Raw genomic sequence first — 25,842 nt, 5'->3', positions numbered from 1 at the left:
GAAAGATTGCAAATAGCGCGAAGCGGCTGTTGCTAAAACGGCTAGTTTGATGGATGTATTATATATCGATATTCGAATATGATACAGAGCTATCTATGTAGATTGATTATTATGTAGATGGATTATAACCAAAGTCGGTATACTTTGGAGTATTCTATTTGCGTAGCTCAGCTGTTTAGTAAAAGTATTGCGTTTGAATGCAGATCTGTCTCGGTAAAGGTGTACAGCTGTCCCGGTTTTAGCTTAGAACTAAATATTAACAAGATAAAGAGAGCCTCGTGGATTGCTCGTGGATTGCTCTGAAAGCAAGTTGCTTTGCATTTATAACCATTTCTGCCATTTAAGAGCACTGTTTATACCCTTTCAATCAGCCATCTGCCTTTAGTAAACAACTTTTGCATGTGTATCAAATAAATTGCATCTACACCTCGCTTACCGCATATTTCGGGTTAGGGCGTCGCTTCCATTTGTTCACATATAATGGACGGCGACTAACTGCCGACCGATTGCTGCATTACTGACTACTAGATATTAGTTCTAGATATCAGTCCAGCTTCTCCGGAGGCCGCTGCTGCATTAAAAATAATCTGCCGAATCCGCCTGCCGTTTTCCTCCGCTCCGCCTTTCTTTGCTGCTGTTTCACTTAAAATCTCATGAAACCTTAAAACAATTTGCTTTCTCAGCAAGCAGATCTTGTAATTTCGAGCCAGCGCCAAAAGTCCAGCGAGAGTCTGCAGCTGCTCCATCGAATCATATAGAACTCCGGTGTATAGCCACTCAACAAGAGCACGAACGACCTCATATCTCTCTGGAAAAAACAGCGCTCGCTTTCCCATATTAACGGCAATACCTAAATTCCTGCCCCCCAGGAACTTGGATTCAGAACTCGCTGATGCAACTGTCGTCACCGTTCCTCGCCTAGTTGAGGGCATACTGCCAATAAACTCATCGTCGGAATCTTGCTGTTCAAGGGCAATGAAATACTCTCCCCACCGCTCTCTTAGTACTCGGCTGAGCACTCCAATCCTCTTTACCGTAGACGTGAGCTTTCTTGAATCGTCCTCGTTGATGCTCTCAAAACAAACAATCTCCATGTCGGCAAACGCATCATTTAGTACAACCTTCCCAAGCTTCTGACCTGCCTCAGAAAGCGATACGCCCGCAACTGCGGCATTAGCAAATACTCCATACCCTGCCAAATCAATCTCTAATATGTCTGAAAAACTGATTACTCGATCGTTGTAGTCGTCGAGTAATGTGGCACTGGACTTGTAACTTCCCAAAATCATAAATTTTGAAATTGCTGAACAATAAAAAGACGATGTCCACGAAGATAGGTTCTCTGATGGCAATGTAGATCTGTATGGAATCTCTGTCCAAAAATGAGTACGCATATTGTATGCATACACCGCATAATACTGCGCGGCTGTCGATAAATATACTCCGGCAATAAGAACATTATCGCCTAGCATCCCGCCAACGGGGAACCGCAAGAATGGCGGCGAATAGTTATCAAAACTTGATATTGACACTCGGGAAAATGATACTAAAGACGAAGAAAGAACATCCAGCGTCATTGAGTTTTCTTCAGTGTTGTAATTGGAAAATAGAAACAGTCGTGCATTTGTGGCTGACGTATCTGACAAGGTCGAACTTGATAACGAAGGAATCAATACAGATCTATAGGCACCAAATCCTACGTGATTCCTTTCTTCAACTGAAACTATACGCGACCGAGTTGACCAAACCTGCCGACTTAGATCGTAAAGCACAAGATCTTGGAGGTAATCAGCGTCGGCATCCTGTCCGCCTAGAATCACAAGCGTGTGCCCGCATACTCCAGCGCAGTGAGCCCAGCGACCATGAGAAGCAGCTAAGTTTGGAGGAGGAGGCGGAAGAGCCACCCAGCGTAGTAAAGCAAGGTCATAACACCAAAGATCTGCAGCCGTGGCGTTGCGGAGAACCATGCCTCCGTAGATGTAGAGACGATTGTCGTGGTACGTCATCGTGTGAAAATATCTGCTTTCAGGAGCTCCATCGTCTAAAGACAAGGTGGATTCTAGTGATTTGTGGGCATATGCGGTTGTAGAAGAGGCGCGAGTTGGCGGATGAAGTCGTGTCCAGATGTGCGATTCGAGATCGAGAACATATAGTCCGGTCGAGAGCGTATCAGTTTTCGAGGCAGCGTACTTTCCGCCGTGTACATAGAGGCGAGTTCCGTGAACAGTAATGGCAGGCCCAATCAGCCTCGGAGGAACTAGGCCCCCGAGCGCGTGCACTGCAACGTGAGCGGAGGACGTCATGTAGGGGAAGAGTAGTGATACAGAAATTAAGAGGGGCAAGTCTTGAACAAACCGCCGCACGAACAGTTGCAGTACTATTTAATTGTCTTTAGATTAAAAATACGAGAACTCCTAAATTTACATGAATAGATAAACAATAAATGCAAGAACCAGACTACTCTTCTGTAAGGCTCTTCTTGTGTTTCTTCTTCTTTTTCTCTGGATCGTCCGCCGTTTTCCTCTTTTTTGGCACGTCCTCCTGTGGCGGCACAAAATCCTTCTCGCGCTCGGCTTGCTTCTCGAGCTTTTTCTGCTCGCGCTGCTCTCGCTTCTCCTCGTCCGCCTGCTGCACCTTCTCCCGCTTTGAAAGAAAGTACTCTCCAGACTCGAGCTGCAGGTCGATCTGTCGAGGTTGCTGAGCCGGTGGGAAGGGAGTGTAGGGCTTCTTTTCGCGCACTTTCTTTGGCTTCTTACGCTGAACGTTGCGCTTCTTAAAGTGCGGCAGAAATCGGTCCCAAGATTGGTCGGCCAGTTCAGGATTCTTTGCCAATTCGCGCTTGATCATGAGCTCTTTGATATGGTAAATGGGATGTACGTTTTTCATACAGTCTTCGACCACACGGCGAACCTCTTTAAGCCCTTTGTAGGGTCCCATGGTCGATACGGTGTTACCTTGCACGAGGATATAGCAGTTTGTGAGTAGCTCAAGCGCCTTAAGAGTATTTCCCTGCGGGCCGAGGATACGCTGGCGCCGCTTGATAAACCGATCTTTGTTTCCCACAAGCGAGCCAATCTTGATGATGTCGCACGCTAGAAGATCATCATGCAGGATCTTATTCGCCTGGGGGAACGGCACCGAGCGCGCGAGCAGCTTAATAAGGTCTCTCGCCTTGAGGATAGCGGCTGGGTCGTAAGTCTTGCGGGTAGTCTTGACAGTCATCGATCCCTCGACAAGATCAAGCACGCAGGCGATGTGCATCTGCTCGAGAGCACGCGTGACCTCGCCCCAGATCTCCCGCAGATAGGCTTCTCTGTACTTGGGAAAGAGGGTCGCGAAGGAGGACTCTTCCGCAAAGGGCTGTCCACTAGCATTGTCCTCGGGTTTGAATTCTGGAGTCGCCCATTTGTCTACTGTACCGTCGTCCCATGGCTTGTCTCTGTTGTGTGTGGATGGCATTGCGAGTGGTGCTGAACGAAAAGAGCAGCAAAAAGAAAAATAAACGACGCTGGGAGAAAAAGAAAAAAGTTCGCTGAGGATGACTAAGGTTATCAAAGGGTTCTGTACCTGACTGCTGCGCGCTCGGGCCATATTAATTGAGCGCCAAAGTCATAAACAAGGTTTGGAGCTGGTCCCAAAAGAGATTAGCCGGACCTGGTGCGGGGAGCCAGGTCTCGCCACGCCCCACAGAAAAGTACATAATCATATCACGTCCGCTCTCCGCTCTCTATTCTTCTTTGTCTCCTCCACTCCGTCGCCCTCCCTATTCCACGCAATCAGTCCACGCAATCAGTTCAGGAGATTAGTTCACCAGATTAGATCACAAGATTAGCTCACCAGATCAGCTCACGAGTTCAAGAGCAATGGACCTTTTCGACCAGGACTCCCGCGAGTACGACGTTGGCCCAGAGTACTTCGCCGCCTCTCTCTCTTCGCTCCCACTCGACGACCACCGTCCCCGCATATTTGACGCTTTTGCAGCTGCCGCTTCCCAGCCCTCAACCGCTTACTGGGCCAGCTACTCACCCTTTACCGAGCCGACGGATGCCGTGGCTGACCCAATTGTACCGGATCAATCGCTCACCTCTTATGCGCCGATATCCACGTCCTCATACGTCGCTCAGTCGGCATTGCCTACCCCCACGCTGTCAGCCACCTCGTCCTCCCTTCTTCACGTCGTCTCACCACAGGGCCGAGTGATTTTTGCTTCGCAGGCAGTCACTGATGTTCTGGGATATTCACCCGCGGAATTCGTAGGCAAGCACCTCACCGAATACGTCGCTGCTGTCGACTGCGACCAACTTTTGCGTGAATTGAACCGCGCCGTCACTGCTGCCGATAATTCCCCCTCTCTGGATTTTTTCACCCGCGCTTCTCGTGATAAATCCTCAGAATCAGCCCGTGTCTCCCTTACATGTCGACTGGTGCGCAAAGATGGTACTCCTTTACTTGTCCAAATCACGGGCCACGCCTCATTCTCTAATTCCAATTCCTCTTACAACTCAAGCTCTAGTTCAAACTTGAATCTCACCTCCTCTTATTCTACCTATGCCTCTGCATCTTATTCGCCTGGTGCTGATTCAAACGACGATAGTTCGGTTGACAGTATGGCCTCAGACGACTACCGTCAGCCAACTCGGCGTAACTCGTCCTTTACATCCACCTCAGGAGGAGCTCTGGGCGAGCTCAAGGGCTTTGTGCTTACAGCAAGACCCTTTACTACTTCTTCGGAGACTGCTGCAACGAACTCGTCCTCTAACTCACTTCCGCTGGATTCGTTTCTGGACCACAAGATTGAAAATTTGCGCGTAAAGCAAGTGCTTGATAGCGTGCGAGCGAATAAGACGCAAGTACAAATCCCAGGAAACATTCCCGAGGATGCGTCTTCTGACTTTTCAATGCTCTCTCCTTTTGCTGTTGCAGCTGCACCGACAATGTCGTCTTCGTCGACAATAGGTCAAGTGCACACCCGACGACACTCAGCCGGGGCCGTACTCAGCAGTGCGACATCGCCGTCGTCGATCAGTCTCTCGTCGACTATTGCAGGTGACTATGTAACCTCGTCGCTACCACCTCGCTCAAAGAGCATTAGTACTACTGACCACAAAATATCAAAGGTAAGTTTCCGGATTGCAGTGCTGGCCAAAAGAAAGGTTTACTTCGTACTGACGCTTTTCTATTTCAGAAGAAGAAGGTTGCCGACGAGAATGATTACAAGTGCAGGCAATGTGGTACATCTGATAGTCCCGAGTGGAGAAAAGGACCGGCTGGACCAAAGACGCTGTGCAATGCGTGCGGACTACGGTGGTCCAAGAGTGTGAAGAGGTCAAAGATGAGTGGTGCGTCGAGTGTTTTGCTAAAATGATAAAAAAGCCCAATTAAAGAGCTGGACTTTTTGATTGATCATATGAGTTGGTGCTTCTTTTTTTTTTTATTTTTTTTCTTTTTTTTTCTTTTTCATTTGATTTGCAACTCGGTTTGGGAAAGTGCGTTCGGTCTTAAATGTACAATTCTACATGGCTAAGATTTGAAATGAATGATCTACAGAGATCCAACGATCTGTTTGTCGCTGTCTGCCTTCAGAAGAGAAGGTGTCCCGGAGAAGAGGTGGGGGTGAGAAGGAAGAGCAGCAACTTCTAGTAAAAAGAGATGATTTTCTATATCCTGTTTATGTGTGTGTCTTGTTTGTTTTTGTCTTGGTTTATACTATGGTGCGGGGTAATCGAGGTCTGAAACGACTGTCTGTACTTGCTTTGTTGCGGGTTCCAATACAATTAGGTGCTAAGAAGTAGTAAGCGAACCCGGCGAGGCTGAACACCAGGCCGCGGGCCAATTCCAGCTCTTGTCAGCACTCTAAGCATTTTTTAAAGTGCCACATGACTCGTGGACGTGGAACTTTCCCCACACGCGGCTCTAATCCAAGAGATTTTGCTCGCGACTGGCGGAGTAATCTCGCCGCGTCTCTTATCTCCCTACGGGTCGGCCCGCTCGACCAATCAAGCCTGGCAGAGACTTGATAGACAGACGATATGATATTAAATATCTCTTAACTCCAGCTATATGTTATATAAACACAAATCTTACTGCAGCGGCAGCTATTTGCTCTCCACAGCCATTCCGCCCCATGAACCTTCGCATACCCCAGCTTTCCCCGCAGTTCTTACCTAATATTTTAAGTCGCAGCCCTCCTCCACGCGGCCCTCCTCTCATTCGGCTTTTTCTCTCGACCGAGCCAGCCAATGACGTGGACGGCTCACAATCCGCCGTGGGATACTGGCCTGTCGAGCTCCTCCTGCACCAAGAGTTCGAGCGCGCGCAGCAGGTCCGTCAGTGTACACTCCTCGCTTTGCACGTACTTTGCGTGCGCCAGCACAATCATCTTCCGCAGTTTGCGTCCACTAATACCCTGTGAGGAATTAAAATGAAAATGTTAGTAATCTCTTTCTTCTGTCTCGCGCAAAAATTTTTTTTTTTTTTTAAAACTTTTTTTTTGGGGGGAGAGAGTACATTGCAGTCCTTGGCAAGAGCACACAGCCGTGAGGAGTAAGCCTGTGGCTTTGAGAATAAATTTAACGATGCCTGGCTGAACGGCGGAACAAGTAGTTCAATTTTTTGTTTAGCCGGCAGAGTATGCACAAACACTGCTTCCTCGCCGCTCGAATCGTTCCTGCTTCTGTGATGGCTGGCGCTTTGGCGTGGCTGGACAGGCGGTCTGCGTTTGATGACGACGTCCTCGAGATCCGAGGAAAAGGCGGGGTTATAAATATCTTGTACTTCGTAGTAGTCTACCACTGAACTTGACTCGATGTTATCTGTGTCAATCGCCGCCTGCACCTCGCTAGTCTGTGAGGAGTTAGTCTGTCTTGTCTCAGCTTCAGTTTCTTCCGTGTTCGTCGACGTATAAGAAGAGGGTAGCGTTAGCATATTGCAACGTGAGAGCTCGAGAATGCATGACCGTAGAATCTCATATGCGGCACCAGTCGTTGGATATCCCACGAATTGCCTAACATCTACTCTGTCTAGAAACGCCTAGTATTATAAAACTCAATATTTAGAACAGGCTCAGAGCGAATACAGTAATATTTTTATACCGGATCCATTGCGTCAATTAGATTAGACGTGGCCAGAATTAATACATTCTATGCTCTCTTAGTATAACTAAACGCAAAATATTGCTCGCATGGATGTCTTCAAACCTGAGCTGTTCGAAGCTTGTCAAGCTCCGTCAAGACTGCGTTGACTACCCTAAGGGCGTCGCTAGGTTCATTGCCGGAGCTTTTTCTCGCAGCCGTAAGTGATTCAATCTCATCTACTCGCCATAGTTAATAGAATACCGTGTACTCACCGCTTAGAAAGTAGTATACCAATCAGCAGACACACGAAAACGCTGGGATCTTCAACCATTCTTCTAATCTCTTCAAATAATTTGCCTACAAGCTTTCCGCTCTCACTAAACCATTTTGAAAATAGAGAGTGGGCCGAGATTTCAACTAGCTTGCCATCTGAGTATACTTTGGAGAGATGGATGGTGAGTTTCTGCGCCAGCGCGCGACAGAGTGTCGTTTTACCAGTTCCGGGCGGGCCGTGCAGCAGAATTATACTATTCATTTTAGATAGAAGTTAAAGTGAATAACACCACAAAATACTCTTACCGGTTAAATGAAACGATTTTGGGATCGACTTTGCGATTTGAAAATAGCATAACAGTATTCATATAGCGCAGCAGACGCTGCTTGATATCATCTTCGAATATCAAACTCTCCCACAATCCATCAAAAATCTTGCCAGGAAGATTCCAAACAACAGCAGAGACAGTTCCATCTTCACCGACACAAAGTTGCTGCACGGAAGAGTGCACAGCGAACTCATCGCCGTCTTCTAAGTGGTAGATGTACATCTCAAACACGCAGCCATCGGTGATTGGGACAATATCAGCATTGTATCCCATTCCGACCACCTGAGCCACAGATATTCGTTCAACTTTCTCAGCCAGGGCTTGACTATCTTCTTCATTTGATGGATATATCGTCCAGTTCAAGCGTAAAGCAGCATAGTTGTCACGAAGAAAAGTCGTGACCTCCTGTCGTATCTGCGAGTGTCGATAGCCGTTTTCAAATCTGCGCTTTCGGAGTAGAACTTCCAGAAATATAGTGGCATTACCAGTTGTTGTAAGCATTGCGCAATAACTAATCTATCGCGAGCACTGGTGGTGCAGGAAATGCAAGAATAAAGACAGGCTGCTTGACCCAAGCACGCGTGCTAGGAGCGTGTCTTCGACTCGCACAAATGCAGCGCCAACAGTACTACAGATCTACATCTTTGCATTCTGCTTTTATCATATTAAGATATCAAGAGAAGTTGAAGAATCGCGTGCTTGCTGCCCAACTTCAACATATAGTCACCGGAGTGCCTGGTATACTAGTTCCTAATCGAGTATAATGGAAGAGAGTGCGAGATTTTGACTGTCACTGGGCCTCCAGCTACTTTTACATCATAAACTTGTAAAAGAACAAACTTGTAAACAAATCAAACAATATATATAACTCGTTATGCTGTTTAGGTCCTGTACTATATTTTCAATTGCTGTTTGTCATAGAAGGAGTTTCTGAGTGCCATAATTTCTAGCTACTTCAAAGCTGTACCAAAAATTTACGTGCGGCTGTTAAACTGGCATCTGATATATTTTCACTGTCTGAGCTCATCTACTCCATTATAAACCGTTCGCATTATATATTGAATGCCAACAATTGCATCTGGCTTGGACGAAAATAGTTGAATCAGGAATGAGCATTCGATCAAACGCAGTATGGGACGCCATCGAGTCGCAAAACTACAAGCTTGCTCATCAGCATGTAGCAAAATCTCTGAGGCGTAATCCGAAAGATGAATACTTTCTGGTTCGTTAGTCAACCAACTTCTCGGGTTCGTTTGATTTAATATTAATTTATTCTTTTTTTGAATAGTCTATGAAGGCGTATATCTATTCGCTGCAGAGGAAACCTGAAGATGCACTTGAAATTGCTCGACAAGTTGCGGAAACAACACCGAGTGGTAACGACACTCTTGATTTACTCTACGGAATATTCCTTGATTTATCGGGAGGTAAGCTTCCTAGTACCTGTATAATTATTTAAGAAAATACTAATTAGTTTATGCTGCTGTAGCTGCCGAAGCGGGGCTACTCTATGAACGCGCTGCCAAAAAATATCCTAAATCCGAAAGAGTGGTCACGAGTTGGTTCTGGGCTACCAGTACTGGTCTCGATGTCCGCGGTCAGCAGAAAGCTGCCATGGCTCTTCAGAAATCTTTTGGATCTAAACGTGAATACACTCTCTGGTGCGCGGCCTCGTGTTACCTAGCAGCCACACAGGATGACGCGACTGATATGGAGAAGATGCTTTTTGGTGGGCTGGCAAAGCGAATGATTGCCGTTGCTGGTGAAGCTGTGACTGCTGAAGAAGCAATCTTGAAAGCTAGAATCTTGAAAACTGCCGGCGTGACTGCGCAAGAAGAGCTGTTGACATTTCTCATCGACGAGGAGACAGAAAAATGGAACAATTTAGAGCTGGCCGTGTTACGACTCGAGGTTGCTATATTGAGCGAGAAGTGGGATGTTGTGTTCAGTGTCGCTAAGAAGACTATTTTCACTGAATTACGTGACGACTACGAAAGCTGGAAGCAAATGGCTATTGCGGCCCACAAGCTCCAGCATGCGGCCGTTACGACTGAATACGAGACCTTGCTTGCTGAGAAGAGTAGTACTCGAAACGGCGCTCTTGCTGCTGTGTATTATGCTTCAATCAGCGGAGACGTCTTGGAAGCAGCAAAGGCCTATTTTGAAAAATACGGAAGAAAGCAGTGTGCTTTCGAAGACTTGAAGCCCTTCATTGGCAGTCTAGATTCCGACAAATGGCTTGAGTTTTTAGAAAGCAAGACATCCCAATTTTCAGGAACTTTAGGAAACGCTACTTATGACCAACTCAATGTCCTCGTCAACACTCGAAAATTTGTCTATATCATGCAGCCAACAGCCGTTTCCTACGTTCTCGACAATATCAATCTTTACAACGCTTTACTTTCTACCCTCGTAAATAAGGTTGACACAGAATATTTTTACGGTGATGATTTATTACTTCTTGCCGTGCAATGGATTCTTGAGTCTCGACCTAGCTCGTCCAAAATTGCCGAGAAGGATATCATTATGACTTTAATCGTTATCTTGGAGACGGCAGCGAGCCGTGATAAACACCAGTTTTATGTCAGGCTGTGGCTAGTAAGGCTATACTTGTATATCGGCTGTTTCAAAGAGGCTCAGATCAACTATACGCATCTTTCTATCAAAAACATCCAGATAGATATGCTATCTCATCATTTAATGACTCGAGTCAGTACCCTGCTCCCGGTTTTCAAAACTCTTATCGCAACTCGCGAGATCTACGATATGAACGCAGTACAAACGCCGAAATATGTCAAAGCTGCTTACCAAGCTGGCTCGTTCTCTCAAATTCATGGAATCACTGAATTCGGAAAACGTTTGACGAATAGCATTGGCAAAGGCATTCTATGCATCGAAGCTAAACGTGTAGGACGACTAACGAGTCTCAAAACGGATGGACTTGGGATTAACCCGCAAATGATTGACATAAAATGGATTGATAATCGAGACTACCAGCTCTTGCAAGGAGTGTTGAAACTTGGCGATAAAAGTGTGGAGGAGAAGTATAGCATTGGGCCTCGGCAGGGTGGTAAATGGGTCAAAGCATTCATGCTAAAGGAATCGATTCTCGAAGCTTTGTCCGATAGAGAAAAACGAGCCGCATTTGTTGAAAGGCTTAAAACGCACCTGGAAGATAAAGAAGTGCTGCTAGAAGTCACAGAAGCCGAAAAGTGGAGTTGTGAAGTTATTCTTGGTCTTGCTGAGGTTGCAGTTAATATGACTCAAGCTACTGTAACAAGCCTACAAATACTGCTAAGCAAAGGCATTGCTGAATTTGGTAATTCTGTCGGCGAAGCCGCTATTGATTGGTTATGGATTCACAACCGCTTTATTATTTTTGAGACGGCCAAGATTGTTATTCCTAGTCTTGACTCATTGGCTAGTACCAGTGGCTCTGGACGCGGAGGTAAAGTAGCTGCTCTAATCTCAGGAATCAAGAAGAGCTTGATTGCTGGAACGGACTCTATCAAAGATGAAGCGAGAAGCAGAAAGGACCTGCGCAGCAAGTGGGTGAAGGAGACTGTCGCACGATTGAACTCGTACGAAGTTATCGAGCAATTGAATGTGAGTCTGCTTGTTGAACTTAACCGCGAATTGAACTACTAACTTGGAGATATTATATTAGACATCTACGATAGATCTGGAGTCGATTGTAGAGAGAACTGGTAAAAGTCAAGATGATTCTTTGACTATGTTGCGCATGATGAAGGTGTAAAGGTGTAAGTCAGGATGACTGGAACCTGTATTGTACACGATGCGTCATAATTTTTATGATGTAAGGATTTACGAGGGCAATATAAACCGTCCATATTGCGAATTATGCGCCAGTCATCAGACTAAACTAACACCAAATATTTTACTCCCCAGTCGCGAAAAACATTCCTGATGGAGAATGGCATTTTGTACAACTCCACAACTAAAATAGAAACCAAAACTTACTTTTCTCATTCAACTTATACTCTCTCAATCAGAAACCAGCAAATAAAAGTTTACAAATACATTAAAAGTTATGGATAGGTTGAGACGATTACCACGAAGTAGGACCAAATGTCGGGTTCTGATCAGTAACGAGTTCCTGAATAGCGACATCGTTCATGTCCGCTGTGTTCAAGACATTGTTTCCCCACCATGAAGGAGCCGCAGTATTTGTCAAAGCGGTAGTCAAAAAGACAATCAGCGAGCCCAACGCAAGACCAAGATCGAGACCGGCGGAAATGGAGTAGTTGTACTTTGACCACCAGGCGAAATTCTTGCGCTTGATGCGAAAGTTGAAGATGTATCCGACGATGGAGAAGCAAAGGTAATTATATGGTGTGGCAGGAGGGATCAAGCCATTTCCGGTAAAGAAGACAGGCCAGTTGATATACTTGACAAATGACTTCGGCCTGTATTTCAAGAACAACCAAGTGGCGATAGGCAAGATGAAACCGATGACGAAGAAGAATAACAGACTATAGTAAATGGATCCATGGGAAAACACCCGCTGAGGTCCAATTACACCCCAAATGACCGAGGCGTTGTAGAAAACTTTTGCACCAGGGCAAGTGAAACGAGATGTTTGCGTGGATGTGCAAACGTCAGTAATGGATCCAAGAGTCCATTGCATTGTAGCAACTTGTACAATAGAAGTCCAGACGGTGCAAATGCACTGTCCCCAAAACAGAGTGCGAGGAGGAATCTTCATATAATGACCCAGCTTCATATCAGCTACAAAGTAAAGAGCTTGCGACATTGTGATATAACCAAAAGTCTTGAACATCATCATGGCTATAGGGCGTCCGGGAAGCATATAACCAACCATGAACTCAGAGAGCACATTCAACCCAACCTGCAAGTTTGTAATCGCTTGAATAATTCCAATTGGAATGCTCAAGATAAAAGAGAGCGCAAGCGCGAGGACCAATGCCCAGACTGGGAGATCGGTGTCCCAGACGCGAACAGTGATTATAGAAAGCGCAAATACGATCAGAAATGCGACGCCAAACCACCAATCGGGAACCTCTCTGTATCGTGTCATGAGCCTCATGTGAACATCAGACTTGTTATCGCGACTTTTTTTCCAGTGATATACAATCTCTTTGCCATGAAATAGCGCAGTATGCATAATCGTTGCAGTGATTGAAGCAAATGAAAGTCCGTATGACATTGCAAACGTAGTCGACAGGAACAAAGGTGAATACTCTTTGTATGCAGCGAAGTTAAACGTAAGATCGCTGTTCAAAATTTTGGACACGTTGTAGCTACCTTGAAAACGATCATAGGAAGACGAGTCGGAAATAGGCAGATACTTTCCATACCACGTATTTGAGTAATGAAGCGCCGGAACAATAATCCAAAAAATGACGACCATTGATACAAAAATGTTACCAGTTGCAAAGAAAGGGGGAACAAGAGGCGATCCAATATATCCGGCAATTTGTTCCCAGTCAAAAGTAAGAGGAAAGAGACCGAGGCCGGTAGATACCCCAAATATTTGGTTTACGATAACATTATTCGGAGCGATCCACGTAATCCAGCCAAAGTACGAAAGAAATTGAGCAAGGAAACCGGGGAGCCAGTAGTAAAGGAATCCGACGCCCATAATAATATTGAACAGCTTAAGACGCGAGATCGTCCAGTTTCCAACAGGGTGATTGTCATTCTTGTGAATGTTTGTAAGTAAAGTCGCCGTCACAAGATTAGAGGGCCAAATCATAGAGGCAGGGTAGACCAAAACGCGGCGGACGAGACCACCAACAGAAAAGCCAATGGTTTGAGTAGCAATGGTTGCTACAATCATAAATCCCCAACCAAAATCAATATTGTAAAACTGAGACATTGAAAGGAAGACATCAGTCGAATATGCGGACCCACCGGCGAACGAGACATTAGCCATGACTGTGATCAAGGTATGCTCCTTGATATTAAAACGGCCATCCTTAAGCTTGAGCCCAAAGAGAGTAACGTCAGGCACAATGATATCCCAAAGTCTGCCAAGAGGCCAAGCCACAATTGAAACGACATAAGGAGAGAGAACAAACCTGTAGTAGTGTTAGAGTTTGGTCTAGAAGTATCTCAAAAAACAGCGGTATAGATTTGCATACGTAGGGGAGTGCATGGAGAAAAACATATTTAGCGAAGAGCCAACAGTCGCCGATGCCAATCCAAGCACCCACATGCGGACAGTATTCACAGGCATTTCGTAATCATCAGTGTTGGGAACCGCGGCTCTGACTTCTGGATACGGAGAATCTTCAAGCCCCGTCTCAACTGCATACTGGTCACCCGCAGTATCTATTTTGTCATCAGGCGAAGGAGCGTTGGGGTCGAATCCAATATTCCGAGCCTTCAAGTCAAACTCATCTGTATAACCTTCATCAATCGAAGTAGTAAATGCAAGCTGGTCGACTTTATATTCGGGGGCTTTTTCAATCTTTGTGACGTCTTTAGAGAGATGATCCTCATCAATCTCGTTAATTGACGCCATATCTTGTTGATGATATAAAGTCGACCGAGAGGATTGCGACAAGGTGTGACCAGAGCAGGAAGGAGTGGGCTCAGACATGTATTTTATGCTCATCGGATTATAGATAACCCCCAGTTGATCAGAACTTGAAAGTATCACTAATTAAAGAAACCTAAATTTGTAGAGCATTAGATACCATATACCCGAAATATAAAATGCCATTTGCAGATAGATAAGTAGAAACGTCAATACTGAGGGCATAGGTATCTGCGTTGCTTCGCAGAATAAGCTTTCAAACTTTAAATCCGCTTGCTCCAAGCTCAACGGCTGTGGCGTAAAGAACATCATGACCTTAAATGTGGGACTAGCGTACTCTTATGAAGGCGTCGAGAGAATGGCAGCTACAATATCAAATCACGATGATAATTATCATGCAGGAAAGAATCGGACTGTTTTGTAGTTCTTACAACTCTTCTACAGATATCACACACTACCCTAACAGCTTAACAGTTTTAGGGAAAAATATCTAAAACTATGATAGGACCGAGTGAGACCCACACCAGACACGGCGAGCACTACTACGCGAGACAAAACATTACGGCTGGTTTCAAAGTTCAAACCACTCTAAGCTCAACAATTCAAATCGGGTTCTGTCGCTAAATGTTCCAGAGAGATTCCTTACCAGACCATTACGTTAAAGTGTGATGTGATATAGTTCTAATAGTTTTATGCAAAAATACACAAAGAAACATATGGAGAGCTGATAAGTCTGTGCAGTCTACGCTTTGGGTCACAGCGCAAAACGATTGAAAAACAAAGCTTAACATCGATAAAGTTTATGCCGGCCCCGTGCTGGCGCGGCTGATCTCCGCGGAGTGATGAGACTAAAAAGTCTGCAGCCGAGCTAATTATTGACCAATGAGTGTATTGGTCGGTCATTGCGGACAAATTTGTGTTTATTGGAACGGAAGTTTTCGTGATGCCCGAAGACGAGCGCCGCCTTTAACCGAAATTTGCTGCGTCAATAAGGTAAGTTTTGCTTCCGTGTCGCATACTAGCTAATTTGTGTAGATTGTGGAGTGCTTCTCGTGATTGATAAGGCAGTCAGGCGAGTTAAAAATTTCCCTAGCCAAAATTGTGCCCTTCAAGTCGCAGATGTATATGGAGATGACTTTTATTATTGTGCAGCCTAGCGCACATGCCTCTCCAGCCGTATTTGTAACTAGACTCATCGCGATGATCATATTTTGATGGCCATGTGCAGCACTAGCGGTAATAATGATAGAAGTTATCAGTTACCAGTCACGGACATCAAGCGATAAAGAAACGTCATGAATGGTCCCCTGCTGTTTTATATTCCTCATAGTGCTGCAATCTGCTCTAATAGTAAGCATGCGCACAAGTTATTCCTTTCTCGAAAGCAGAGAGGATCCGTAAGATATCCTTTAATGACTAGTGTCTCATGTCTCGCGTTTGGGACAGTGTGGTTAATGCTAGTCTCGATGACAAAAGTTCTTAACGTTTAATACGTAAATCCAAATACTCTATTTCGAACGAGGCTGCGAAATATTCAACCAAACTTCGTAGTCGATAAACTTGCAATCGTATGTTTATCTACATTTTCTATGAAGATTTCAAATAAGAATATGTTTATCGCAAGATTTAACAAGTATCTCAAAGACGGAAGCAGGCATAAAATCATTATGAAAGAGTATATCATAGTTGACTATTGAATCTGCCACCGCTTGGGTTGCTGCAAAACTGAACTTTTACATAGGTAGACCAAACTACTGAAGCCAATCAGAGCTGTGGAATCTTGACAGATGGTCTTGGCTTTCAGCCTCCTGTTCATTCAAGCTGTGACTATCTTTGCGCATTACTGAAGCGATCTGTCGACAAGCAGGTAGTATGTCATGAAGAAAGCACCAGCTGTATAGTTCTGGAGTAGGCTGCCAGAACGAATTCACCATATTATTGAGTCTCAAGTAATATTTTTCAAATTAAATCCATACTGTGAAATGCAACTTTTTTCGGACAAGAACCTGCATTCACAACATTTCTTCATACCTTGCTTCCCGTACCTGATCTATTCGTAGGCGGTCACCGGGCACCTTTTTCTAATTTTTCTTAAATTCACAACCGCAGAAACTCCTCGTTGTAGTACGAGACGGGAAATAATCTGGAGATAACTTAATCGCAAACCTCTTCCTGTTGGTGATCGATGGATTTGCGAGATTAAAAACTAAGAGTATGCTCGGTCTCAAGCATCTATTGCTTCGAGACATTGCTTCTCCTCCGCTTTAACAAACTCACTAAGAACAACTCAGTCACATTTTTGGACTCCATGCAAATCGAACCAAAAAATAAAATTGGAATACAGTAACAGAAAATGGCTCTACAAAAAAATTAAGAATGCGATCTCTGTGGATCGAACACAGGACCTTCAGATTAACAACCGAAGTGTAACTTCAGTCTGACGCTCTCCCAACTGAGCTAAGCCCGCATTTCTCTGCGAAAAAGACTTTTCTGAGTCACTATGGCGTTAAAACAGATGACTAACACTGAATTCTGCTTTTGTATCTGCAAAGTCATTTCACAGATAATTGATATGATTATTTGATCAAAAAAAAAAAAAAGAAATGCTTCCTGCTCTGATGAACGCATTTTACTAATGCAGCTACTATTGCGGAAATATTTAAAGACTCTTATGAATAGTGATGTAGTCTTGCCCTTCTCTTTTTCCCTTTTCCCTTTTCCCCTCATATATCTGCCTCCTTTCTTTTTTTTGAATTTCTATTTGTATTTATTGCTTGTGAAATATCCCCCAACCAGTTGTTACCATATTGATCTACAGCCGGAGAATGAAGTAGAGTAGAACTCGCATGCAACATATATTTCAGATCCATAAGGAAATAATGCCGTAGATCGGCCTCAATCCCGCCATCCCACGGCACGATACCGCGACGCTACAAAGCCCTTAACTCCACAGTCTTGATAGCCAGGCCCTTGTTGGGATACTGGGGGATAGATTGCCATATTTGAACCGCCGCCTAGCCTGGATTTGTTTTGGCCGGTCGCCTTTACTTGCTCTCAATTATTGAAGTCGTGCTACGAGCTATTGCTGTCAAGGTTATCAGCTCTTTTATTGATGCCACCTCGCAAAAGCCGTAAAGTCTCCATCGCACAGCTAGATTTCATTCAAGGTTAGAATGGCGCATGAAGAGAGCACTGTTCACCCAGTTCGGTCGTTAGACCCTCTCCAGGCTGAGTCTGGTCGCGCGTTCACCACTGCATCACCTGTCCTTGTGAGCAATGACGACGATGATGCGATTGATTCTGTGCCTCTTCTTGCCGCATCTGGTGTTACTGACGAAGACGTGAAGCGATTCACGACTATGGGGAATATTGCTGAGGTCGAGGTTGACTTGTCGACACTACATGGCGGTCAGTTTAGAGATGTTGTATTACCGGCCGCTGGATCGCCGGCGAGAGAAGAGATGGAGCGCGCGTTTAAGCGGAAAATTGACTATGCTATTTTACCTGTCGTCATTACCATGTACATGCTAAAGTAAGAGTACTTGTGCAATCTTGAGCAATCGGAGAAGGCTCGTACTAACAATTAGATATACAGCTATCTTGATCGAAACAACATTGCCGCAGCCAAGCTAGGCACGTTAATGGAAGATCTTAGCCTAAACAGCACGCAGTACTCAACAGCTGTCGCTATCTTGTTCATTCCATATACACTCATGCAAGTCCCCTCAAATTTACTTTTAGGAAAGATTGGAAAACCGTCAATTTACCTACCCTCTGCCATGGCAATCTGGGGAATGCTTTCATTATGGACGGCGTTTGTAAAAGGCTATCACTCGCTTATAATTATTCGACTCTTAATTGGATTCGCAGAGGCAGCATTCTATCCCGGAGTTGTATTTTATTTATCGTGCTGGTATACAAAGTATGAGATTGCGAAGAGATCGTGAGTAGTTTGTTTTGATTTTTTTCCGTTATCTAAATATACACTAACTGTATGATGCAGTGCAATTTTTGTTTGCGGCTCTTGGATTTCGGGCGCCTTCTCTGGGTTTGTCGCGTACGGTGTCTTGGAGAATCTGGATGGCGTGTTAGGACTTGCCGCATGGCGTTGGCTTTTCCTACTGGAGGGTACGGTAACTGTAATAGTAGCACTAATTGCCATGCCAATTCTCCCAAACTTACCCGCTACTACTAAATGGCTAACAAAAGAGGAGAGACTGCTTGGCGTTTTGCGAATGATTAATGATGTCGGTCAACATGATGATGATGCTGCCGCCACTGCTGCTGCACCTGACGACGACTACGGTGAAGAAGTAGAGCAACCAAAATCCAGAACTCGGTCTGCTCTTTCTGGATTGTATATGGCGTTGGTGGATGAGAAAGTATTGATAATAGTGTGGATGCAATTCAGTTTGGCAATGATGGGAGGAATCAATACTGTGTTTCCTACTATTGTTGGATCACTAGGATACAGTCAGGCCAAAACTTTACTTTTGACAGCTCCACCATGGTTGCTTTGCTCGGTGACATCTGTGTGGAATAGCTTTCATTCTGATAAGCACGGTGAGCGATTCCTGCATATGATCTGGGGCCCTAGCCTTGCGATTATAGGAATCATTGTCTCCTTGTTGACACAGGAGACGTTTTGGCGGTACTTGTCGATGCTATTGATGTTACAAAATTACAATTCTTGGTCATTAGGGTTTGCATGGATGGCTTCAACTGTTCCGCGTCCGCCAATTAAGCGCGCGGCAGCAGTTGGAGTTGTGAATATTGGTGGAAATGTTCCGAATATTATAGTACCATATTTTTTCTACGTTGGTAGCGAGCCTCAGTTCTATCTCGGTCTTTCGATCTGTGGTCTTTTTGCAGTGTCTGGAATCATCGCTGCTACGGTGTTGAAGAGCAGGTTGATGAAGTTGAATAAGAAACTCGAAAGGGGAGGTGTTGTTGATGGGCTAGATGGTAGAACCGGTTTTAGATTCATTTATTAGATGCAGTGACTGTGTGTGAGCTGTGTGTCAACAAGGATGTTGTATATCAACAATACGGAGTGAAGATACATAAGAGGTGTAATTTTTCTCTTGCTTTCCCTAGATATATATGCGATGTTAGATAATATGAATAAAACGTGCGGCGCAATCTAAGACAAGCACTGATGAGCAGTTGTTTACACTACACCTAAAGGAGAGGCAAGTGCAGAGATTGAAGTTTTCAGCTGCGCAAGAATAGATAAACGCTCCCACCAAGCAAAGTCCGCTCTTGGACGAGAAGCTGCTGCTGACAATCCAAGACAGATTTATTTATGTGAAATAGGGTGCGCAGAAATACCTAGAGATTTTTGATACCTGTTTTGCGGCCTTCATTTATTTTTATTTGTTTTTATCTCCGCGGAAATTGGAAAAAGATCTTTGATTATGTACAAATCTAGCATAACATGCCACAAAAAAGTCAAAAATTTAACTGGTGATGATATCTAACGAAGACTACAGCATATAGACGATAGCATATAGACTACTGGTCATCTTATCATTCACGATCTTATCGATTTTGCAATGTCTACAGTTCTACAAATCATAAAGTAGACGGGAACTAGGATGGACGGTGGCAAGGCAAGCTGCCCAATTACAGGTGCCCGAATTCATGAAAAAAATTAAAAATCTTTTTTTTTTTTGTAAAAGTCTAATAAATTTTCAGGGGCCGCATATATTAAGATTAAGGTTTGAGATCTCAGACGCTAAACTAAGACAGAGAGAGCGCTAGTGCTACAATTAACGGGCAGACGATTAATTATGATTGTATTATTATGAGATGGTGATGTAGAGAATTAATTTGTGAGGGGTTGACTGATTGATTAGAGAAGTGTGATGAGAGGTGTGACGTTACTGACGCCGATGAGCGGTCGCGACAGAAGAAATGTGACGTCGGCCGCGATGCAGATAAAAGAGATCGCTCAAGAGATGCGGCGGACTCTAGATAGATAGATATTTGCCAATCGCGCGACAAATAAAGTAGCAGCAAGATAGCGGGAATTAGATGCCAGACAGAGTAAAGTGGGTGGCACTTGTCGCGCAAGAGAAAGACAGGAGATGAGATTGTAAAAACTAAGCAGATGATGTACGTGCCACCTCTATGATGTAGTCGGCGATATAGCCAGCCTATGATCAGGAGTGAAATAAAGGCAATCAGACTGCGCAACTGCGTAAGTATTCTACGCTACCCGACACGGTATCAAAGCAATGCTGGGCTCGAGTTGCCTGAAGACGGTATCGCCAAATGGAGAGGTCGGGTTTGGGGTCTGCGCAGCTATGGCCCGAGCTGCAGAGCAAGCTGCTGGCGGAAACAAGTCGCGTGTAGACAGCAGCTTTCTCCGAAAACATCCGGCAAATGCCTGCAAATGCTTGCAAGAGCTGCGAGCAAAAGTGTGATGATTTCCACCCGCAGAGGCTCGGAGATTGAATACGTTTGCCGATAGCAGTGTGATATCATAGCGTAGCAGTCAACCTAAGAACGAGACGAGACCGAGCCGCGCTGCTTTCGGTGGCAAACCAAGGCCTCTGTCTAAGCACATCTGACGGCACCAGACCCTTCTTGGATATTTGGTATCGCCAAACAGCGGCGAGCAGGCTCAAGCCTAGTCTTCTTCGGGGTTAGTGTCATCTCGAATTCCCTTAGGCAGCTGGTTATTGTACTTCACGCTCTGTTCTCCAACTTCTCTCTATTCCGCTCGCGCTGCTGCTTGATTGCAAAATAATAATAAAATATGTAAATATCTTTTCAGTTAGACTAATCCGGTTGTTAAATATGTTTTACAATGTTTGGCGAGCGCCGACAGTCAATCAACACCCAAGTAGGCACCGACGGCAGCACAAAAGAGCCTTCGCGATGACCGAATAATTTTGTTTTTCAAATCGCTGTGACGCCCATTCGCCGCCTGCTCTGCTCGGGCCCCCCTAAATATTCCTTTCTGCCTCTCTATTCTGCCCTCTTCCTCTTCCTCTTCCTCCTCCCTCGCTATTCTTTTTCCTGTTTATCCTCGTACGGCATGGACAACTGCTTAAAACGAGCCCGCGCGGCCGACTCTGACGACCGCTTCTTTGATTTTGCTTTCAGCGAGTCCCCCAGCGCCATTAGCACTCCTGAGCTAGATTACTCGCCCTCAAAGCGCTTCCGCTCCGACTTCCCCACCCTCGACGACGCTATTGGTATGTTTTTCCTCAAGCTGTTTATTCATCAAGGCAGTTGAGTATTTCTTGCTCTTTGTATCGACTCTGCCCGGCCACTCGCGTGTCGAACTCCGACGCCTTTGTTTTGTTCTTGCCGCTAATATGTTTTATCCCAGAGCCCGTATCTTCCCCCGAGGAGGCTAGCGACTTGTTTAACCTCTTCACCCCTCCTCTATCTGCCTCTGACAGCCTGGAATCTCTTGATTTCCCTTTTGATGGTCCTGTCATTGCTTCTGACTCGGTCTCCGCCGTTGCTATGTTCAATAGTGCCGAGGACGACGACGGTTTGACGACCGACGAGGAGACTCTTCCCGTTCAGAAGAACAGTAAAGCTCTATTTCCTCCTTCACCTTCTGCTGCTCGCAGTTCGTCTCCTTCTCAGGTCATGCCTCTGGGGATTGAGGCTGTGGGACCAGCTATCGGTCAGTGGACCGACCGTACCTTGTACGCCCAGCCCATCTCACCAGCCCGCCAGCCTTCGGCCTCACCAGTGCTTCCTAAGCAGCACCGTCTGCCTTCTACCCATGGCCCGTCTCCTCTCTCATCCTTGGCCACCGTCTCTTCTACTTCTGGATCAACCACCAATGTTGACGCTCTGCTCGAGCAATACCTGGACGTCAATAACGTCATAGACAACAGCATCGCGCTGTCCAACTCAAAATTCTGGATTGATAGATACATGACTATCCCTATCTGTGGATACCTCAACCGTGCCACCGCCGAGCGTGCCCTGCAAGATGAGACTCCAATGCCGGCTACCACAGTCAGCGGAATCTCAAAGCCAATCAAGCAGTCATCAGCGAATCCAAAGATTCCTATTGCGAGCAATATGAGCTCTGCCTCAAAAGCTCAACTATTGAATAACGGTAAGCGCAGGAATATCTCGACGCTGAAACGTACCGCTTCTGCTCCTTCTGTTTATGGACTCAAGCGGAGAAGTTTTGTCACGGGAAAGGGCAGGGAAATGGTTGGCTTGGGCGTTATGGTTGGAGATATGCTTTTGTAGGCGTATCTTCCCTTTTTTTTAACTCTGAATTCTTTTTCATTTTCTCATTTCAAGGATTTCTGCTAGCCTGATGGTTTTCGATTTTTTTTTTTCTTCTGTTTGGGTGGGCTTTAAAAAATTTGTTTCGCAAAAGTTCTCTCTTCTTTGGGTTCCTTCACATACGTCTACGCATACGTGTGAATTGGTTTAATAATAACTTGCTTTTCAAATTACTTGTACACGAAGTTTAATCATTGTTTCTACTTTTTTTCATGTGTGTGCTTGCTTTCGCGTTCATCGTTTTTGGGTCTAGGTATTATCAAAAGTTTTCACGGTTTAAGAATATATGCGGAAAAGGATCTTATTTGTAATGTACCTCGACCTCACTCTCGCTACTTCTTGCTTTTGAAAAATCGTGACGAGGTAGCTTTTTGTTGTTTGATAAAATCGGTTATGCTTTTTTTTTTTTTTTTTTTTGATAAGTTGACACACATTTGCTGTTTCTTCTTTCAAGGATATGGGAATAATATTAAAAAAGCGACTCCTCTCTTAAACTTTTAAGAGAAAATAAAAATTAAATAAAAAAAAGATTTTGTAGGCATTAATGAGAGATCTTCATTCTTATTAGGTATTTTATGTACCAGCAAATTCCATATTCATATTCCACGCTTGGAAGCAAACTTCAGTCGGCTGAAAATAAAATATACACAGATGTTTGTTTGAAACTGATCCCAACGACTTGAACAATAAAAATATTCTTAAAAAAAAAAAAAAGGAGAATCTACAACAATTTTTAATGCTGCGCAGTTTGAGCATTGCTCGCAGTATTCGCCCAACCCGTCTTCGATCTCTCACCCGTAGGCGATGGGCTTCTTGCTGCGCCGTTACGCATAGAGTTATTCAGGTGCTTCTTATTCGTTATCGGTGATGCTCCTGTATTATAATGATGCCGCTTCGCCGGATTATTTTTGTTACCGCCGGTGGTGGACTGTGTGGTTGTCGACGACTGCTGCATATTGTGTTGTTTCAAAGGCTGCATAGACGGCTGCAATCCAATACGTTTATCATCAGTTGTAGGAGACGATGGCTGGTGTTGAGGTCGTACACGAGGTAGCACCGCGCTTCCGGTAGTAAACGGGGATACTGGAACACTCTGCGTATCCCGCACCTTGGTCGCCGCCATCAGCGACGACGATGCCGGCATCTGAATCTCTATCCCACTATGCGCCGACATGAGCACATCTGGAACATCGCTTCCTGAAGCACTGCGCTGATATTGCCGCATGCGTGTAGCTGCGTGATCGGATGCATCCCAAACTTTGCGGGCATCGAATGAGGCCTTGTCAAGATTGCGCATAGCGTAATTAGACGCAGCAAGAATAACTGGGTTACTCGCCTGCATTCTGACTCTTTCGGTGCTCACCTCAGACGAAGCTAGCGATTGGAGTGGACTCCCTGTCGAGGTGGTGGTTGGTCCGGTTGATGGGTTTGAGACAGCACTAGTAGTCCCGGATGACAGCTCTTTATTAGCTAATCCCCGAATTTGGTACCCGGTAGTAGACATAGACGTGTCGATGCTAAGTGGAGGACGCTGCAAAGCTGCGGCGGTCTTCTCCTCGTCATCAGAAGACATCAAGTCCTCATTAGAGTTATCGGAAAGCGCAATCTCGAAGTACTTTGCCTCATCGGAGCTTCTAGAAGTGCCCATAGTTTCTCGCTTCATCTGCGACTGCGACGCCATCTGCAAGTTTTCATGCTGACTTTGACTCTGTTGCTCGTGTTGCTGTTGCTGAATATATGCATTGTAATGCTCCATATACTGATCCTGCACGTACTTGTCATCCGGCATCATCTGGTCCTGAGACATTGTGGTTGCGACATTACGCGCAGCTAAATACTCATTCCATTGTTCGCGACCAGTAGCAGTTCCCAAATCAAATTGCACTCCATCGATAGTAAGAATGCATTTATTTCCTTGTTGGGATTTTGGCGATCCATTGAGAGCTGTTGTACGAGCGGAAGGTTCAGCTTCAAAAGCTCCATAGTAATCAGCCGGATATTGAGAAGCTATATCGCGGAGCTTAAGTTAGCATTCGTGAATCTAAAATAAATAAATAAAGAAAATATGAGTAGTTACGATCAAAATTCGCTAATTGTAAATCTTGCGACAATTGGTACACCCACTGCCACAAGCGTCCCGTAGCCTCTTTTAACTTCTCAAGCTCACGTCTAACATCGCCACCTCTATTAAGTCGTCCTTGCAGGTTTCTCGAGTCAGACTTCGCAGTTTGCGCAACTTCCATAATTTTCCCTTTCAAAAGCTCGATCTCTCGATTATTGCCTTGCAAGCCTACCTGAAGTTGACGCAAGAGCGCATTCGATAGCTCAGCTGTAGCTGCAGAGCTAGCAAGAGCAATAGCCCGCACATGTTCTTCATCAATTAGAGCAGTGGGACGCTGCGGCACGATCTGGGCCACGGGCGCAGGTTGAGAAACAGGAGCAGACTCAAGCAATTCCGTTTTCTGGGAAGGCACAGACACAGTCGACGGCTCAGGAACATCCCCGGTATCCGAAATCACAGATTCATTAGCAGGAAGTGAAGCAATGGGTATATCAAATTCGTCAGGAATCAAATCCTCTGGCTCGTTAAAGTCGACATCGGCAGCAATCGTGGTATGAATCATCGACAACAGACGGGTGAATACTTCAGACACATCGTGACTATACAGAAGTGCGATACAGCAATAGGCTACCACAGATAAAGCTGTAGTGTAAAACAGAGTATTTGCAACAATTTCAAAAAGGGGACGAGTCTCAGTTTGCTGCTCAAAGTCAGTGATGGGCGGCATACAGGAACGGAGTTGTTCAGAGATCGATAGCTCTGGCGCATGGTGCTGCAAGTAAGCTTGACACCTGTTATTTGAAAAAGTCAGCTTTGTCGTCAAATTAGTATAAATAAGATGCACGTACTCCAAAATAGAGGTAGAGAGACCAGGGACAAAACCGACAGAAGAGCTAGCCAGATCAGACAGAATAGCCTTAGCCATTTCAGCAGTCTCAGGATCCAGTTCAGGCGCCAGGTCAACAGGTGGATCCACACGCCAATTGGAAAAAATAATCCCAAGCTGCGACACAAAAAGGCAAAGACTAATGAGAACAAGACTGCCAGAAAGCGTCGACTTGGAAAAAAGCGACCATGAGCGCTGCTTCCAACTATTTGCCAATCGTGAGAAGACTTGTGCCATTGTTTCCGATTCACAAAAAAGACAGCAAATATTATAATTTAATAATGCTGCTACAGGCTCAGCAAAGTTTTTGTCACCTAATTGTCAATTGACAAAAAAAGTTGACCAGTAATTTAGTATCTTGCTTGCACGACGATGGTGGGGAAAAAGGCTGATGTTTACGCGTTTCAATTCAGCCTGGTCAGTGT

The 25,842-nt window shown here is 45.0% G+C and overlaps 9 protein-coding genes and 1 non-coding gene across 10 annotated transcripts; 4 read left to right on the top strand and 6 right to left on the bottom strand.

Annotated features, from left to right (window-relative positions):
- Positions 1–71: 71 nt before the first annotated feature.
- V2V93DRAFT_366720 (uncharacterized protein) lies at positions 72–2,348 on the bottom strand. Its single transcript, XM_066909382.1, has 2 exons — positions 437–2,348; positions 72–349 (listed from the first exon to the last, which is right to left on the bottom strand). Exon 1 carries the CDS (start codon positions 2,301–2,303, stop codon positions 525–527), a length of 1,779 nt encoding a protein of 592 aa, XP_066767042.1. The 5' UTR covers positions 2,304–2,348; the 3' UTR covers positions 72–349; positions 437–524.
- A 27-nt stretch (positions 2,349–2,375) lies between these two features.
- On the bottom strand, positions 2,376–3,498 carry V2V93DRAFT_366719 (uncharacterized protein). The gene has a single exon (XM_066909381.1). It carries the CDS (start codon positions 3,457–3,459, stop codon positions 2,458–2,460), a length of 1,002 nt encoding a protein of 333 aa, XP_066767041.1. The 5' UTR covers positions 3,460–3,498; the 3' UTR covers positions 2,376–2,457.
- Positions 3,499–5,788, top strand: V2V93DRAFT_404213 (uncharacterized protein). The gene is made up of 2 exons (XM_066912637.1): positions 3,499–5,117; positions 5,186–5,788. Exons 1-2 carry the CDS (start codon positions 3,864–3,866, stop codon positions 5,363–5,365), a joined length of 1,434 nt encoding a protein of 477 aa, XP_066767040.1. The 5' UTR covers positions 3,499–3,863; the 3' UTR covers positions 5,366–5,788.
- On the bottom strand, positions 5,788–8,649 carry V2V93DRAFT_178746 (P-loop containing nucleoside triphosphate hydrolase protein). The gene is made up of 6 exons (XM_066906940.1): positions 7,653–8,649; positions 7,365–7,600; positions 7,197–7,309; positions 7,092–7,139; positions 6,508–7,029; positions 5,788–6,406 (listed from the first exon to the last, which is right to left on the bottom strand). Exons 1-6 carry the CDS (start codon positions 8,174–8,176, stop codon positions 6,254–6,256), a joined length of 1,596 nt encoding a protein of 531 aa, XP_066767039.1. The 5' UTR covers positions 8,177–8,649; the 3' UTR covers positions 5,788–6,253.
- A 1-nt stretch (position 8,650) lies between these two features.
- Positions 8,651–11,588, top strand: V2V93DRAFT_179305 (N-acetyltransferase B complex non catalytic subunit-domain-containing protein). Its single transcript, XM_066906941.1, has 4 exons — positions 8,651–8,901; positions 8,964–9,102; positions 9,165–11,281; positions 11,343–11,588. The coding sequence occupies exons 1-4, from the start codon at positions 8,884–8,886 to the stop codon at positions 11,430–11,432; spliced, it is 2,364 nt and encodes a 787-aa protein (XP_066767038.1). The 5' UTR covers positions 8,651–8,883; the 3' UTR covers positions 11,433–11,588.
- Positions 11,589–11,744: 156 nt separating this feature from the next.
- V2V93DRAFT_322181 (uncharacterized protein) lies at positions 11,745–14,183 on the bottom strand (the record flags this gene model as incomplete). Its single annotated transcript, XM_066907392.1, has 2 exons — positions 11,745–13,737; positions 13,801–14,183. The coding sequence occupies 2 exons, from the start codon at positions 14,181–14,183 to the stop codon at positions 11,745–11,747; spliced, it is 2,376 nt and encodes a 791-aa protein (XP_066767037.1).
- A 2,392-nt stretch (positions 14,184–16,575) lies between these two features.
- On the bottom strand, positions 16,576–16,665 carry V2V93DRAFT_t18. The gene has a single exon. It is a non-coding gene; the product is annotated as a tRNA-Phe (tRNA).
- Positions 16,666–16,923: 258 nt separating this feature from the next.
- On the top strand, positions 16,924–19,350 carry V2V93DRAFT_366701 (major facilitator superfamily domain-containing protein). Its single transcript, XM_066909380.1, has 3 exons — positions 16,924–17,730; positions 17,794–18,141; positions 18,202–19,350. Exons 1-3 carry the CDS (start codon positions 17,372–17,374, stop codon positions 19,190–19,192), a joined length of 1,698 nt encoding a protein of 565 aa, XP_066767036.1. The 5' UTR covers positions 16,924–17,371; the 3' UTR covers positions 19,193–19,350.
- Positions 19,351–21,243: 1,893 nt separating this feature from the next.
- On the top strand, positions 21,244–22,430 carry V2V93DRAFT_321904 (uncharacterized protein; the record flags this gene model as incomplete). Its single annotated transcript, XM_066907378.1, has 3 exons — positions 21,244–21,403; positions 21,541–22,216; positions 22,259–22,430. The coding sequence occupies 3 exons, from the start codon at positions 21,244–21,246 to the stop codon at positions 22,428–22,430; spliced, it is 1,008 nt and encodes a 335-aa protein (XP_066767035.1).
- Positions 22,431–22,894: 464 nt separating this feature from the next.
- Positions 22,895–25,819, bottom strand: V2V93DRAFT_366695 (uncharacterized protein). The gene is made up of 3 exons (XM_066909379.1): positions 25,380–25,819; positions 24,547–25,322; positions 22,895–24,476 (listed from the first exon to the last, which is right to left on the bottom strand). The coding sequence occupies exons 1-3, from the start codon at positions 25,652–25,654 to the stop codon at positions 23,203–23,205; spliced, it is 2,325 nt and encodes a 774-aa protein (XP_066767034.1). The 5' UTR covers positions 25,655–25,819; the 3' UTR covers positions 22,895–23,202.
- Positions 25,820–25,842: the final 23 nt, after the last annotated feature.

The sequence above is a fragment of the Kockiozyma suomiensis genome, assembly GCF_038497685.1.
Source record: "Kockiozyma suomiensis strain NRRL Y-17356 unplaced genomic scaffold V2V93scaffold_4, whole genome shotgun sequence".
Lineage (NCBI taxonomy): Eukaryota > Fungi > Ascomycota > Lipomycetes > Lipomycetales > Lipomycetaceae > Kockiozyma > Kockiozyma suomiensis.
Note: the sequence above shows the minus strand (reverse complement) of the source record. Positions and strands in the feature narration are given on the sequence as shown.